This window comes from Eulemur rufifrons, chromosome 7, assembly GCF_041146395.1.
Source record: "Eulemur rufifrons isolate Redbay chromosome 7, OSU_ERuf_1, whole genome shotgun sequence".
In the NCBI taxonomy this organism is placed as follows: domain Eukaryota; kingdom Metazoa; phylum Chordata; class Mammalia; order Primates; family Lemuridae; genus Eulemur; species Eulemur rufifrons.
In genome coordinates, this window is record NC_090989.1 from 90,795,617 (window position 1) to 90,813,675 (window position 18,059).

General features: G+C 42.8%; 1 protein-coding gene across 1 annotated transcript in view; it reads left to right on the forward strand.

Annotated features, from left to right (window-relative positions):
- The first annotated feature begins 775 nt into the window (after nt 1-775).
- The window catches only part of SLC7A14 (solute carrier family 7 member 14), a 56,753-nt gene continuing 39,469 nt past the window's right edge, over nt 776-18,059 (forward strand). Inside the window, exon 1 of the mRNA XM_069472934.1 lies at nt 776-1,079. Coding sequence (XP_069329035.1) covers nt 776-1,079 — 304 coding nt within the window. The remainder of the gene's footprint in view (nt 1,080-18,059) is intronic.

Genomic DNA, 18,059 nt, shown 5'->3' on the forward strand with positions numbered 1-18,059 from the left:
AATGACCAAAACCTTTTTCATTTCATTTGAAAGCCAAGTTCCAAAACAACCCCACGGGGTGGCATGGCCTCTTGAGACTTCTGGATCTAATTTTACATCTTATGTAAAAAATGAGGATGTTGTATCCCCTAAAACTATATCCAAGAATCACAGACCCAGTGCTCAGAGGGCCAAGTAAGAAGTACTTAGAGTTGAGTCAGAGGAGCATTTTCTATGTACCAGGCATTGTCTTAAGCTCCTTATAGACATATGCTCATTTAATCTTCACATCAACAATCGGAGGGAGGCTTCGTTATCCCATTGGACAGTTGAGACTGAAGCAAGAGAAGGGAAGTAGCTTACCTGAGGTCCCAGAGCAGTAAGTGGCAGAGCCCTGACTCAGATCATCCTTTTTAGAACGACTATGCAACACAGTGCAAGCTGCAGGCTGTCATTTAAGACTGAGGGGAAACACCAAGGGGAAATGGAACACATAGAACCCATCCATGTTATGAACACACAGGATAGACCAGTTTTACCAGTTCAGGACGTTAACCTCCAGTTAAGGACAGTAATTGTGCCTCCAAGTCATAGTTTGTTTCCCCTTGGTCTCATCTTCTCCTTTCTTGTGTTTTTCCTGCAGACATCCATGCCCAGGAGAAGGCTGCTTCAGGTCCCTCTGGACCTTTCCTAAGAGGGAGATCCCTGTTCACTAGATGAGTTCCAGAACCATCCATTAAGGCTTTTGTAGCCCTCTTCCATCAGCTGATCTCCACTGCAACCCCCATCTCTCAAGATGAGTGGCTTCCTGGCCTCACTGGATCCCCGGCGGGTGCAGTGGGGAGCTGCCTGGTATGCCATGCACTCCAGGATCCTGCGCACCAAACCGGTAGAGTCCATGCTAGAGGGAACTGGGGCCACCACAGCACACGGCACCAAGCTAGCCCAGGTGCTCACCACCGTGGACCTCATCTCCCTTGGCGTTGGCAGCTGTGTGGGCACTGGCATGTATGTGGTATCTGGCCTGGTGGCCAAGGAAATGGCAGGACCTGGTGTCATTGTGTCCTTCATCATTGCAGCCGTCGCATCCATATTATCAGGTGAGTGTCTCATGCAGGAAGTCCTGTGGACAGCAGCTTCCTGGACTGCTCGCTGTGCATCCCACTTTTCTAGAGTATTTAGTGGTGAGCTCTGTAAAGTGGCAGAGAATTGTTCATTATGTTCTCTGTTTTCCATGACTTCCAGGGAAATCAGGGCGAGGTTTTAACTCAATTATAGTAGCTTCCCTTTTTTTTTTTTTTTTTTTGGTTTTTCAATACAAATAATTATTCTGGTGTACAGACATCTCCCAACTTCTCATTCCCTGTCATGTTCTAATGGTTCTATTTTTATTTTAACTCTCCCTTTCACTGGAAGATAAGTCAATCCCTTTGGGGTAGGAGAAAGGACACCCTAGGATATAAATAATAAGGGATAGACAGAGTAGCAAAATGACAAGTCAATAAATCTGCTATGATTGGGATTTCATAAGCCTCAAGCTGGCATTGTACCTCCCAAGGAGAAGGAAGACAAGCTAGGAGATTTGAGGCCATTGTGAGAGTCACAAAGCACCATCTGTGGTGCCGTAGGTGCCCCAACAGACTGATATTCTGCAGAGGTAGGTCAACAGCTCCTTCTCTCCCCTTGAGAAAGAGTCATAAAACTCATTTTTTAAAAATAAGGTGCCGGGACTCCATGTTGATAATTTGTGAAAAGGCCCTCCTATGGCCTTTTCCTCTTCCCTCCCTTCTCTTGAGTTGGCATCCACAGTATCTTCCCAGAATTGCTGAAGTAGTCAATGGACAACTTGAAAAACACAAAATCTTCCTGATTTTTGATGACTGTATTGCAAAAGTGTGAGGCTTTGCTGGAGCTTTGGGTGGCAGATCATGTGGGTCAACGCAGGTACTGGCAGTGAATGTCTTGATCTCTTCAATTGTTTCAGGAGAAATAGAAATTCTAACTTATGTTGGGAGTTCTGTGTACTAGTGCATACTACCATAAGAAAAGCGCAAGATTAATATCATACATCCAGATTAAATAGCCCTCATCCATGTAAAGACAGATTGCAGATATGCAACCAGAAAGCATGCTGGTTTATAGTTGACATTGTTTTACTTTGATAAGGGAAATATTTCCAGACTGAGTTTATTAATCTCCAGTGGTGACTTACCCTCCCTGCTGGTTTTTACCACTATCCTCTTTTCCTGAAGTCACACTCTTGTATGTACTAATATCCTAATAATTGAGGTTTCTACAGAATAGAGGATTTTTCTCCTTTATAGATGAAAATAAATTATTGACATGAATGAATTTTATGGATACTTGAATTTCTATTAATATGATTGCAATTATTTCCAAACTTTTTTGACAAAAAAATTTACTTACCATGAGTTTATAGATCCAAACGTGTTATCCTATAGAATAGAATAGCAATGGTAGGAAAAAAGGCAGACGTATAACCAGGGGGTCCCACAGAGGGCACAGGGCAGATACATCAGGGTCCTGCCCAGTTAATGAAGACTACACAATTTTCTCTAGATCCCATCCTATTTTGACCCAGCCCCCATACCACAATGATTCCTGTGGATGAATCACTTCTGTCTTTTCCTTCACAGGATATATTATAGCTAGAAACCAGAACAAGGTCCAGTTGCATTCTGGGGACGTGCTCATAGGCACTGTATAGTCTAGACTTTTCCACTGCTCAGATGGAGAGCCCAAGATTGGCCCAACCAGTGTTGTGCTGGAGCCAGCTCGCAGCAGCTGCCAAGAGCCCTGATCGTTTCTACCTCTTTCCAACTTTACATTCAGCGATGTCATGTTGTTAACTTGAAGTCAGCTATGATGAGACTATGTGTTTGTTGTTGCGATTGCTGTCGTTGTTCGGAGAGTCAGTTGTTAAACATTTACAAGCACCTCATTAACCCAGCTCCACCAAAGACCCTGGTACTGCCAAGTAACTGGTGCCTTCACCACTACATCAGGCACCAGAAGAAAAAATGCTGCCTCTCCCCCAGTGCACATATGGCCACATCCATAACACTTCTCTATACTTTGTGACTGACTCATTTACCCACTGAAGCCAGCCAGAATCCTCCTATGGCCCCCAGCCAGGGCCAGGACCAAAATAACTTGTGCCAATGTTAGCATATGTAGACCAGGTTTCTTCAGCCAGGCCTCTCACTCTCATAATCCTTGGTCATTAAACTTAAGGAAGCTCCTCCACCCTCTTTTCTCCACGCCCACATCATCATCCCAGTATTGCCTCTCCCTTGGCCAAACTTCCCGCCGCTTCTCCATAGCACAGTAATCAAGCTCCCCTATATCTTACCCTTTCTAATACATGGTCCTTTTCTCCTGGTCTTAATTAAAACCTGGCCTGCCTGCCAGTTTCCACAGTCATGCATTTATCTCCAGCAATAATTGTTGCTTGGTTGCAAGAATGGAATAAAGAGAAAATTAGGATTTGCTAGATTTAGTTTTTTCTAAGCAGAAGGAGAAAAAAGCAATGGGGTTAAGGGTGTTTGCAAAGGAAGAGTAAACCATGCCGAACCACATAATCCAGGCTGAATAAGGAGGGAAGTGAAAACATGAGAGTGATGATGATTCATGAAAAGTGGGAGGATCTGTGGAAATTGGAGATTTCAATGAAGTCAGGAAATCATTGGGATAAAAATACTGAGAAAGTGAGATAGAGGCTAGGAAGTGACAGTTGAAGAGTGGGATGTTTGAAATATAGACTGCAGGAGTGGTGTAGTAATTAAGAATGCTCAGTTTGGACTTAGAACCTGGTTCAGCCACTGACCTTGAGCAAGTTCCATAACTTCACTGAGCCTCAATTTCTCCAATTTGAAAATAATAATATCTATTTCATAGAGTTGCTTATAAATGTACCTGCTATTAATATATTGCCTAGCACATAGCACTAAATAAGTGATATCATGAATATCATTTTGTGTCAAATCCTTTGTTAGGTGGTTGTCAGTATAACATTTAAAACTCATGATATCTCTTTAAGGGAGATTCTATTATCTCCAATTTTATGTATGTGGAAAATGAAGTTTAAATGACAGAGCCTAGATTCAAATCTGTTGTGCCAACAGTATCTCTCAACCCTGTGAATTTAAATCACTTGACAGCTTTTTTTCTGCAATAATGAATGAAATGGGGTTGGTTGTATTGAGTTATAATTACATATAGTAAAACACACCCTTTGTATATATAATGTGAGTTTTGACAAACACATACAGTCGTGTAACCTTCACCTCAGCCAAGATATAGAAGAGTTCCGTCACCCCCAAAGTAGTTCGCTCATGCTGCCTCTTTGTAGGTAACCCCTCCCCGACCCCGGCGCCTGGCAACCACTGATTTGTTCTTAGTCCCTATTGGTTTTCCTTTTCCAGAACATTATACCAATAGAAACATTCAATATGTAACCTTTTGAGTTTGCTTTCTTTCACTTAGTGAGATGCATTTGAAATTCATTCATGTTGTGTATCAGAGGTTTGTTCCATTTTACTGAGGAGCAGTATCCCACCATATGAACACACCAGTTTGCTTATCCATTTACCAGTTGGAAGACAACTGGCTTGTTTCCAGGGTGTGGCCAATATGAATAAAGTCACTGTACATATTCCCACACGGGTTTTTGTGTGAATACCAGTTATGATTTCTCTTGAGTAAATACCTAGGGGTGGAGTTGTTAGTGTGTATGGTAAGTGAATGTTTAACTTTATAATAAAAGACCAAATTTTTTTCCAAAGGGGCTATATTATTTTTTATTCACACCAGCTATATATGAGCATTCCTGTTGCTCCATTCCTTGCCAGCTCAGAGTCATCAGCTGTTGTTTTTTTGTTTGCCATTTTAGAAGGTATATAATGATATTTCAATGTTATTTTAATTTGCATTTCTCTAATTACTAATGATACTGAACATCTTTTTATGGGTTTATTTGCCATTCCTGGGTCTTCCTTAGTGAAGTGTCTATTTTTTTTTCATTTTTTTATTGATACATAAATAATTGTACATATTCATGGGGTACATGTCACATCTTGATACAAGCACACAACATACAATGAGCAAGTCAGGGTAACTGGGACATGATTCACCTGAAACTGAAGTGTCTATTTAAATCTTTTGTCCATTTTTAAATTAGGTTCTTTGCTTTCTTATTATTAACTTTTAAGAGTTCTTTATACATTTTGGATACAAGTCCTTTATTAGACACATGTTTTTGCAAATACTTTCTCCCTGTATGTGGCTTGCATGTTAATTTTCTTTTAATTTCTGTCTATTTCTTTATAGAAACACTGATGCCCAGGCTCCACTCCCAGATTCTAATTCAGATGGACCGGGGTGGAGCCTCGCATTGGTACTGGTTTAAAGTTCCCTAGGGACTTCCATTGTGGGGCCAGCTTGAGAACCGCTGTGTTACAGGAACCGGAACCTATCTTTTGCTGCAGCCATGCCCTATGAGAAGAAGAATCATGCTAAAATAGAAACTATTTGGACAGAAGACTCTTCGGAGATTTTTCTTGGCCTTATGGCATCATCCCCCACGCTATGCAAACCTGTTTATAATGTGAAACAAATCTGACTCAGAGAGAAACAGAGGAAAGAGAGAGAGGAAACACACTCTTTTCTTTACAATTTGACAAGACTCAAAGTTACGGCAACTTCCCAAGCTCCTCCTACCAGTCCTGCCCCAGCACCAGAATTGCCCACAGCCCTGTCACAGGTGGAGGGAAACTTATCAGAGGAAGCAGCTGTGTTTTGTCCGAAAGGCCTTATCTACTCTTTCATAGCTCAGGAGGCCACAACCGGACCCCATGCCCAAGCCAAACCTAAAAAACCCTTTTGTGTATGGCAGGTTATATAAACCACATAGAGGAAATCATTTTTTTCTTCCTGGTTTCCGCCTACAGCCTTGTGAAGAGACTGAGGGGTGGAGGCAGGATGGCTTACAGAGGGTCTCTGATTGAGTTGGCTGGGGATGAAACGAAGCAGGGACATCATGCCAGGGACATTGGGCCATTCAAAGCCCCAAGAGGCTCCTATGAATTTGAATGGCAGAAGAGTGGCAGGTTTGACTTTTTTCTAAGTTTATATCCAGTTCCCTTTTAATATTATTAAAATTGAATCTCAAACAGAATATAGGTCTGACTGTCTCCTAATCTTGTGCACTTTCTGTAATTACCCTTTAAGTCCATATCTCAAATGGTTTTTTGTAAGGATTAAATGACAAGGTCCATATGCAGCATCAGTCCCCTGCCTGGTACACAATACCCACAATACCAGTGATTTTTATCATCTACTTACAAAAAAAAATGGCAAAAATATAATAAGATATGGATCAGTAAAAATGTATTGGATTCCCACCATATACCAGTCCTGGGGCAGTTACTACAAACAGGCAAGAAATGGTCTCTATCCTAATGGACCCATTGCTTACTGATGGAGATGAATGCCAAACTTGATAAGTAGCTATCCCAGTAATAGTAGTAATAATAGTAATAGTAGCAGCAGGTACCATTTATTGAAGCACTTACTGTATACTGAAAGAGCTTGAAATGCTTAACACATTTTACTTAATCCTCACAACATCGTATGTGGTAAGTAGTGTTACACTTCTCAAATATTACAGGTGAGAAAACTGAAGCTTCTGAAAGGTTTGGTAACTTGCTTAAGGCTCCTCCTGCTTAAGAGGTGACAGAGTAAGGAATGGAGTAAAAGCTGTCTAACACCAGAGCTCGCTTCTTAATCATTTTGCTATTCTGCTACTGTATTAGCAGATTACGATTAGATTCAATCGCAGACAACAGAGAACCACAAATAAGAGATACTTTCATTTCTCCCCTGTGTGAAAGAAAGCTGGCGGGAGGCTGCTACTGTGGCCCAGCAGCCAGGGGACGCAGGGCCCTTCATGCTTCTGCTCCACTATCCAGACACTTGGCTTCCAGTGCAAGGTGTCTTCAAGGCCCAAGATGGATGCCAGAGCTCCAGTCAGTACGTCTGCATTACAAAGGCAGGGAGAAGAAGGGAAAGTTGAGGAAGGTCATTCTCCACCCTTCTGTCCCCTTTTGAAGAAGCTTTCTTGTAAGTTGTTCCCTATAGCTTCTTACATCGGCCAAAGCCTAGACAACTGGCCACCATGAATGAGGCTGAGGAATGGAATCTTCCACCTGGACATTCTGCTCACCCCACTATTACAGAGCTCTGTTGATAGGAAAGAAAGGAAAACTGGCTGTCACTGCCACATCTATAATGGATGCATAACCCCTAAGCCCTCCAGTTTGCTGAGGTCAATTTGTTCTGACATATTTAAATAAATTTGGCTCTGATTTCTAGTCAATTTACAACTGGAAAACCTAAAGCCCCCCGCAATAAATCCAGGACATCGTGAAGCCCACCTTTCCCTTATCCTCCCAGCTCTAAACCACTGCTTCCACAGTCTGTCTCTGCGTTTCTTTACCTGCTGCCCCCTTTTCTTTACCTCTTCACCAAACTAGAAGCCACCCAATCCCTCCTCCCCTCGAAGCATCAGTAGCACAAGGCAGTGTGTGCAGTGAACTGTATGGAAAATTTGTACCAGAGACGGGGGGCATAATACAGTCAGCCCCCATGGACAGCAAGCTCACACCCAACTATAGGGCACCCAGTTCTCCCTGCCTTTGGGGAGCTCTCTCTCTTGGTCTTGGCTTCAGCCTCCAGCCCCACTGATGGGCAGCCTTTCTCCTTCAACCTTACCTTCTATTACCTGGTCTGCTCACTGTCAAGCCCTAAAACTCTTGTCCATATCTTATTCAAGTAGTTTACTTATTTCTTCATCACCCTCCAAGTTCATCCTGGCCATTCTCCAAAAACTATCTTTCCCCAATCAAAATGGTCCTTCAGGATAATTCACTAAACAAAGAGGGTTCTTAAAGGAGGGCTTTGAGGGCCAAGCCAGGAAGGTTGGGTATCATTCTGTAGGCATTGAGCAGTTCAGGGACATGACCAGTTATACACATTAGTAACACAGTGCAGAGAGAGAACAGAAGTGGAAAACTGGTTGTGCCCATATTGTATAAAACAGGCAAGAGATGATGAGGCCTTCATCCCTGACAATGAAGGTTGAAAGGAAGCTTGGGGTGGAGAGGATTTGGGCATGGGTGGATGAGGGACAGCGAGGGAGAGGGAGAAATACTCTTTCCAGCCAAGAAAAGACACGTAATAAATGAGAATGATTCTGAAATAATGTCATTAGAATAGTGGATTTTACAACACAGTTCTCGTGACAGAAAGTGAAAGTAGAAACAGAGAACTCTAGCAAAGACGACCACCACAGAACACCATGGGGGACACAGGACTCATCTCTGTGTGCAGAGCACTACAGAGGTGCTTTATGTAGCACCTCCTTCCCGTCTCACCACCCCGGGAGGAGGGTGACTTTAGTTCTGCTCTACAGATGAGGAGCCAGAGGGTCAGAGGTTAGAGCAACTTCCTGAAAGTGGCACAGCTATTTAGTGCAGAGTCAGAGCTCAAATCTAAGACTATAGGACTCTGAAGCTCACACTCCTCCGTTTCAGCCTGCTATCTCTGAGATCTTTGAATCCAGGAAATCTGTCTCATTGATGTGGACTAATAAATTGCAATCAATTCTTGTTGGTTGGGTCTAAAAGGCAATAAAAAGCCATCACATTGAGTAGTGTTTTCTTGGCACCCTTAGTTTGTGGTTTAGCATTACGGTTTGTAAGTTGTATTTCCTGCCATTGTCGCTTGCTCTTCAGCACTCTCTGCTCCATCATCACGTGAGCCCTTCGAAACAAATCCTGGGGAGGTGGTGGGGGCAGAGCTCTGCCCAGCAAATGCCTTTCTGCAGGGATGCTCCTGGCCTCTCCACACTCCAGGCTCTGCAGACGCTTGCAGAACGCAAACATAGGCTCCCCGTTCCGGTACTCATCTCAGGTTGGAGTCTCATGACCAAGGAAAGATTTCTAAAGATTGGGAGTCTATATAGATAATCTGACAAGTTCCCTTTTTTTTTTTTTTTGTAGAACAATAAACCATTTTCCCTCCTCAACTCGAAGTCAGACTTGAGAGGTGAACCGAGAGAATTGGTCCTTTACAGTCCTTCTCAGTGAGCTAAGATCACTCATTCACTCCACAAACTTGCATTTGTTTGCTCCCACAACACTTCTTAACCACAGTGGGGGGTTGGAGAGGCAGAAATATTGAGAGGGTGGGGAAGAAATGTGAAGATGAACAAATGCATGCCAGTCCTCAAACCTCCAGAAGACTAGCTCTCCAAAATGTTGCCCAAATACACAGCCATATGTTAAAATCTTAATAATGATAGCAGCTACCCCTGATGTTTATAAAGTCAGGTGGGTGTTAGTGTCCCTGTTTTATGACTCATCACAATAACTAAACTCTTGAGGACTTTGATGTGCCTGGCACTAGCTGAACACTATTTGCATAATCCTTCCAACAAACCCTACAAAATAAATGTCACTAGTATCTCATTTTGCAGATTACAAAACTGAGGCTCAAACAGGCTAGGTGACTTGTCCAAGGCCACAAGGCAGTCAGCGCCAAAGGCTAAGTCTGAATATGATTCTGCCTGGCTCCAGGGACCATTACCCTCAATCTGCTTAATGCAGACACACACCTCCAAATTTAAAAACTCACTGAGGAGAATCAAATGATTCAAGGAAACCCTCACTCTTATTGGGGTTTCAAAAGAGCCTGTACCTCACCTATTCTATTGATTAGGAGAACACTTTTCTAGATCAAAACTTCTGTAAATCAGGTCATGAAAATGAATTCTAAGTTCAGCTTCTTTCTGTCACCTGTCAGCAGTGAGGAGAAAGCTGTTGTGAAGTTCATGTAGCTCTTCTATATAGGGCTCCCTTGACAGCCCTGTAGGAAGGATGTCAGTTACCAGTTCAGAGAAGGTGAGCACATGTAATAGAAATTTGCAAGTTTCTCAAACTGCTGGTGGTGAAAATGAGTTTCCTCTAGCAAAGCCAGGAAAACCTGGGCTTCTTTTTCATCTTCTGAAGCACCTGGAAGATTGGGACATGAATACCAAGAGTACCTAGTGTGACGGTGGGAGGGACTGATCACTTTCTCTGGGCTCAGCATGGCAGAAAGTGCTGCAGAACACAGGAAAGAACTCTGAGACAAAGAGCTTGGCGTCGGTGCAAAGGAACAAGACATGCACACGTGAAATAGTTGTGAGCACTACAAGAGACAACTAGGCCTGGGTCAGAAGTCAGAGCTTCCAAGCTCTAGTTCCAGCTCTGATCCTCAGCAGCTCAGGGCCCTTGGGCAAGTCGTTTACATCTCTTGACTTTGTTTTCCTCCTCTGTAAAATGAAGAGTTTGAATTAGATTGCCTGTAACTTGAGTTAGTAAGAAAAAGAACCTGGGGAGGGGAAAGGTTTATAAAGAAAGGCCTATTGTCTCAACTCCCGCCCACAAACACACACACACACATCCCAACCCCATCTAGCATCTGGGAACCAGATGCAATTAGTTCCCCTAGCTGAACTGCCTCAGTTCAAGCCCTGCCATTTACTTGTTATGTGACTTGGGAAATATACCTAACCTAGAGCTTCCCAAACAGGTTGCTGAAAGTTATAGCAAGGGATGGATCCCTCAGCCCTCAAGACACCTGGGAAGTGGCCCCAGGCTAGTCACCTCCACCTGTGAGCAGCCTCAGCTTTTTACACATTACCTCCTTCCCTTTCCATACAAATAGTATCATTTTCTAGGTGTGTTATTGGAAAAGGTCGGAAAGTCCTGTTAACCTGTTGAGATCTTGGGTTCGTCAACTGCAAATGGAAATAACAATAATTTCTGCATCATAACCATCTTGTGAAGACTAAGATTGTGTATGTAAAGTGCCTAATCTTGCCTATGCACAAAGCAAATGTTGTGTAGTGTTTGCTGTTATTGTTGTCACTACTACCACTATTATTGGCCAGTCTCCAACCTAACAAGCCTAAGTTCTTTCTTAATGCAAATGAACAGTTCCGATTCTGAAGCCCCTCAGCCCCTAGCAAAAAGATCCAGTAGGCCCACCTCCTACTCTCCCTTTCTCCAGATAAACCTTGTGCAAAGAGCATACTTTTAGCTCTGAAGGTATTTGCCAAAAAGAATTCTCTTCTTTACAGGAACAGCCTCCTATAATAAGGCTTAAAAAGGCTGTGCTTCAATTGTGAATTGTGCTGCAATGAACATTCGAGTATAGGTGTCTTTTTCATAAAATGACTTCATTCCCTTTGGGTAGATAACCAGTAGAGAGATTACTGGGTCAAATGGTAAGTCTATATTTATTTCTTTGAGGAATCTCCATCCTGTTTTCCATAGAGGTTGTACTAATTTGCAGTCCCACCAATAGTTTATTAGTGTTCCTTTCTTTCTGCATCCACACTGGCATCTATTGTTTTTTGACTTTTTAGTAATAGCCATTCTGACAGAGGTAAGGTGATATCTCATTGTGGTTTTGATTTGCATTTCCCTGATGATTAGTGATGTTGAGTATTTTTTCATAAGTTTGTTGGCCATTTGTCTATCTTCTTTTGAAAAACTTCTGTTTGTGTCTTTTGCCCACTTTTTAATGGGGTTATTTGTTTTTTTCTAGCTGATTTTTATTTGAGTTCTTTGTAGATTCTGGATACTAGCCCTTTATCAGATGTATAGTTTGTGAATATTTTCTCCCATTTTGTAGGTTGTCTATTTACTCTTTTGATTATTTCCTTTGCTTTGCAGAAACTTTTTAATTTAATCAGGTCCCATTTATATATTTTCATTGTTGCTGTAATCGTCTTAGGGTCTTAGTCATAAATTCTTTGCCTAGGCTGATGTTTAGAAGAGTTTTTCCTACATATTCTTCTAGAATTTCTATAGTTTCATGCCTTACATTTAAGTCTTTTATCCATCTTCAATTAATTTTTGAGTGGTGAGAGATAGGAGTCTTGTTTCATTCTTCTACATGTGGCTATCCAATTTTCCCAGTGCCATTTATTGAATAAGACTTCCTTTCCCTGGTGTATGTTGCTGTCTGCTTCGTCAAAGATCAGTTGGTTGTAAGTAGATGGTTTTATATCTGGGTTCTCTGTTCTGTTCCATTGGCCTATGTCTCTATTTTTGTACCAGTACCATGCTATTTTGGTTATTATAGCCTTGTGGTATAATTTGAAGTCTGGAAATGTGATGCCTCCAGATTTGTTCTTTTTGTGTAAGTTTGTTTTGGCTATTCAGGCTCTTTTCTGGTTCCAAATGAAGCATAGAATTATTTTTCCTAGATCTGTGAAATATGACATTGGTATTTTGATGGGGATTGTGTTGAATCTGTAAATCACTTTGGTCAGTATGGACATTGTAACAATGTCAATTCTACCAATCAATGAGCATGATATGTTTTTTCGTTTGTTTGTGTCATCTGCGATTGCTTTCCTCAGCATTTTGCAGTTCTCCTCATAGAGATCTTTCACCTCCTAGGTTAAGTATATTTCTAAGTATTTTATTTTATTAGCAGCTATTGTGAATGGCATTGAGTCTTTGATTTGACTCTCAACTTGACTGTTATTAGTATATAGAAATGCTACTGATCACAAAATAAGCTGTGCCTCAGAACACAAGTAAATAAATACATATAATAATTATAAATCATAGTAAGTGCCATAAAGGAAAACAAACAGGGTACCATGACAAAGTTCTCTCTCTGTCTCTCTTTCTCTCTCTCTCTCTGAAGTGATATTTAAGCAGCCTCAACTCTATGCACTGAAATAGGTGCTAGAGATCCAGAGGTATGTAAGGCACGGTACCTGCTGATAACCATGGGATAAACACCTGAGAGAAGAGTATTGATGGAAACTCATGAAGAGGAGTTATGCCAAGTGCCAGCCCTTGTCCTCAGAGGCCTATGCAAGGCAAACTTTATGTGTGGAGTCTAATCAGCTGACCACAGCAGCTCAGGAACTTTGCACGTGCCAGGCCATCTGCTTTGAACACTCTGGCCCACTCCTCACATTGCTAGTTCACAGAGGCTGGTACTAAGGAGCCACAGCCACCTGAGTGAATCAAAGGGCCCTGGCACTTGCCCTGGCAAGGAAGTGAGCTCACCAAAGCAGGGGGTGGAAGGAGAGAAAAGAGCTGAAGGCAGAACTTTGTGAAATGGCTACACACAGATGGAAATGGAAGCAACAATGGAAAGCAAAGAAATGGGCAGAGAAGAAGAAATAGAACTTAAGGAAGAACAGATTTTTACACAAGGCAACAAAAAGGGCATGAGCATTTATATCACAAACTGCAGACATGCTGATAAGAGGCCAATCCTACTGACAGCTTGTGGGTTGGAGAGGGCAATTTCTGGGATGCAGGGAAGGCAAACACCACAATGTAAAGAGTAAGGTGGCATGAAGAAGAGGGAAAAGCAAGCAATAGAATGGATTCTTTATTTAATAACCCAAGGAATGCATTGTCCATGATGCAAACTGTGCCTGGCTTTATTAAAAGCCATGAGTGTATGTGTGGAAAGCATTGATTTGCTAAGATGCATCACAAACATTTCGCACTATACATCACCACTGGCCATTTTCATAGATCTGACTCCAAAAAGTCCCTTGCAAAGTAATGGAAAACATATATATAATGTACACATTTATGTACATAAGCATATAGACACATACACACATACACCTTTAGATCCCATTCATTAACTCTTTAGGCATTTCCTACATTGGAATAAATTCAATAATAGCCCTTGGATATATTTATTTATCTTAAGACTTTGTTTATAAATACACCAGCTTATAATTTCTTAGACTTTAAAAAAATAACCAATATAATGAATTTCTCTTATATGTGAAACATAAATACAATTGCTTGCTCCCTTGAAAACATTTCTGAGACTGTTTTAATTATGAGAGTGTTCATGTGTCTGAATACTATAAATCCAGCCGAGAGCACCTGAAATTTTTGTTGGCAGGAATGCCTCTTTCAAGAAGCCACCAATGTATCCAAGAGAGTCACTGTTCCATTCACTGAGTTCCCTTGTACAAAATTCAGCTAAAAACCCACCATTGTCACTGCACTCGGTAGGGACTGCCTCGTTGGAAACACTCCACCAGGACCATCTAGGTGAGACTCTTAGGAAGGACAGTTCTTAAGAGTCTTGTCAGCTGTGCACAGAAGATACTGCGGCCACAGCTTACCAAGCACAGGCCACCCTTCCTTCCTTGTAGACAAGCAGGTGGCTACACTGACCCCTTAAAATACAAATGTAATAGTTAGGCCCTATGGCAGGTGGAATCCTCCTGGAGCTCTGAGGGCCACGCAGTAGAAAGGGGGAGGGAAGAAGGAGGAAGGAGAACATGGTAGGTGTTTGTATCACAAGGGGAGGAGAACTTTTGGATGGGGGAGAATCCCCACACCCAAAGATTCTCTCCTGAGTCTCTTAAATCCTGAGACTCTGGCCTTGCTCCTTTTCTCCCTGCGTGTTAGCCCAGTTTGGGAAAAGTTGAGCTGACATTGCTCTCATGAGGGGTCTCTCATGTCTTTGGGAAGGTCCTCCACAGAGAGGGCGTCCAGGCCCATGAGAGACCTGCTGTGTCTTACCCGCCCCCCAGCCTCCCTGGGCATCTGCTGAGACTGTGTCCCCTTTCAGTGAGGCCTCGGTCTCACTTCCTCCTCACCTGGGCTGAGGGGGGCCACAGCAGGGCTCAGGCGGGTCCCCTTGACACTCACCTTGAACCCTGTCTGTTATATTCCCAAGGTGAGGGGGCAGTGGCCTGGCCCCCCATGGAAGCCTCTCAGATCTGTCATCTCTGCCAGTGCCACGTTCATCTGCTGTAGAAATGGGACCCTGCCTACCTCCTGAGAGCGATGAGCTGAGAAATATTTGGGTGGGGGAGAATTGCTGGTTGTCATGTCAGCCCCCACTCTCCTTTCCTGACCTGCACAAAGTCTTTTAGCCCTGTTTTCGGAGTCACCTGGATGAGGGGCAGTAGTTCTCACGAAGAGAGGCGGAGTGAAAAAAACAAAACTTTCTCTTCACTCTCACAATTTCTAAGAGTTGTGGGAGTTGTGGGATAGAACAAGAAGTTTCCAGATCAAAGATTTAAAATCTAGGAAGAAACTTTTCCAGGTTCTGTTTTAGAAATGCGTCAAGCACACATAGGTCTCAGTCTAACTAGATTTCTAATATTCCTGCCAACGCTGAGTCTCTAAAACCATCAGCCAACAGCACTTGCTTCCAACCTCTTTTCTCCCACCTCTGAGGCAAAGGCTTCTGTATAAATACTCCAAAGCCTGCTGCTAAATAAAGCTCTCTGAGATTCCTTTTCCTCACCAATAAGTAATAGCCATAGCTCCCACTGACAGAGTGCCTGCTATACACCAGGAACTATACACATGTCTTTGGAAGACCTATAACAACCTGCACAGTAGATATCACCTTTTTCCAGGTAGGGAAACTAAGGCTCAGTGAATTGGGTGACCTGCCCAACATCACAGATAGTAATAATTTTAGTTGTCCTTTGTTAAGCACTTACTGTGTGCCAGGCACTGGGCAAAGTGGATCTGTGTGTACCATTGTATTGAATCGTCATAACCACTGTCTGGGTCTCCCCAGAGGCCGTGTGAATTCTGTGACACCTCACTTCCTGTCCTAAAGCAGAGTGGTTGCTGGCGCTGGCCTCAGCATCCCCACAGCTTACCTGAGGAAGCATGTACAATGAGCCTGGCACAGGCAGATGCCAAAAAAACATGTGCCTTTGCCTTTCCTTTTGTAACATCTTTTCCCCTCCAAGACAGCCTTCAGTGCTAACCTGAGGCCACCCACATAAACATGATAGAGGCAGAGAAAAGAGCAGTCCCAGCCCACCTGCCACCTCAGCAGAGAAGAAGGACTAATCTGGGCTAGAAGATTGGCTCAGGGAGCAGCTAACCTTGTGGATTCTTTAGTTTAAAGCAACCACATGAGCATCATCATCATCATCATCACCATCATCGTCTCCATTTGATATAGTAATCAAGTAAAATAATATGCATAATGATGATTATTAAAAATAGCATGACAAGACAATATAATACTTGAATTCATCATATTATGGAAAATATGTACCTCCAATAACCTCTAAAATATTTTTATAGAGGAAGATCTAGAGAAAATAATAAATAGATGGGCTGGTCACATTTAATCAGCAAATTATTTCCTTGACCTGTTTTAGGAGTCACTTCTCTGACTATAAGGACAGCTTCTTTCCTGCCTGATTATATGTTGATATATTAGTGCTGTGGTTCGAGGGACTTGAGAGCTCTCTGTTCCCTACCCAACTTTAATTGGAGCCCTGTCAAGTTCAATAACTAATGGTGTCATACACCCACTGATTAATGATGCTCCCATCCCCTAAAAACGGACAGCTACTGTCCACCTGGAGCCTGCTCGGGCAGAGAAATCATAAGTCTCTTCTTAGACAGAAAGAAACATAGGTGTTCCCAGACAAATTGCTTTTCCTCCAGACACATTTGTAAAAGTGGCCTGGGCTCTACTGACAGGTGACAGAGTGGACAAGGTTGCTCAGGTGGAAGACAGAGCGGCAGTGAGGCGGGAGGGGAGGGTGCCTAACAGTCACTCCCCGAAAAAGAAACCCACAATTTTCTTGGCTAACCAAGAGCATCGGGATGAGGACATCAGTGCAGGTTCAGTGGGTCCAGCCGCATGTGACAGGGGACTGGATAGACGATCCTTGGGATCCAGCAACCTGCTTCTCAAGAGAGACAACAATGATGGAGACACTGCATTACCCACCATCTGGAATTTGGCGTCACAGAGAAAACAAACGCTTCAGAAAGAATCTACACTCCATTTCTCTCTGAGGTCTTGTGATTTCTCCTTATACCCCACTCCCAATCCACATTAAGCAAGACCAGCAACCATCGCAGTATATACATGTCCTAGCCCTGCTGTGACTTCATAAAAGGAAGAGAGATGTTATAAGAACACTAAGAAAATGAGATGTCGTATCACTGTTATTTCTTATAGCTGAGTAATATTCCATGGTATATATATATACCATAATTTACTAATCCAATCATGAATTGATGGGCATTTGGGTTGTTTCCACATCTTTGTGATTGTGAATTGTGCTGCTATAAACATTCAGGTACAGGTGTCTTTGTCATAGAATGACTTATGTTCCTTCGGGTAGATGCCCAATAATGGGATTGCTAGATCGAATGGTAGGTCTATTTGAATCTGTTTAAGGTATCTCCATAATGCTTTCCACAGGCGTTGCACTAGTTTGCAGTCCCACCAGCAGTGTATGAGTGTTCCTCTCTCTCCACATCCATGCCAACATGTATTGTTTTGGGACTTTTTGATAAAGGCCTGGAGAGAGTTGGAACCCATTATATTAAGTGAAGTATCCCAAGAATGGGAAAACAGGCATCACATGTACTCACCTGAAAATTGGTTTCCCTGATCATCACCTAAATGCACATTTGGGAATGATACCAATTGGATATCAGACTGAGGTGGGGGCTGGGGGGAGGGGATGGGTGTATGCCTACATGATGAGTGCGTTGAGCACCGTCTGGGGAATGGTCACGCTTGAAGGTGCTGACTCGGGGGGGGGGGTGCGAGGAGGGGATGGGTGTATACCTACATGATGAGTGCAATGCGCACTGTCTGGGGAATGGACACGCCTGGAGCTCTGACTTGAGGGGACAGGCGGTACATGGGCAACGTATGTAACCTGAACTTTTGTACCCCCATAATAAGCTGAAATAAAAAATAAAAAATAAAAAAAAACACTAAGAAAATGAGAAGGAAATGGGTAAAAACCTTCCCAGCAGAATGCTATATTTGGTGAGGACTTTCTTAAAGGCAGGTTTGGGCCTAAGCGGTGAGTTGTATAGCATAGCCCAACCAATCCCATCCTGTGTCTGAGAGACAGCAGGTAACGGGCACTTGGGAGGAACTGACTTCATGGATGAGGAATTGCTGACCTCAGCCATTTGCTGGTCAGCCCACCCCAGCCTTCC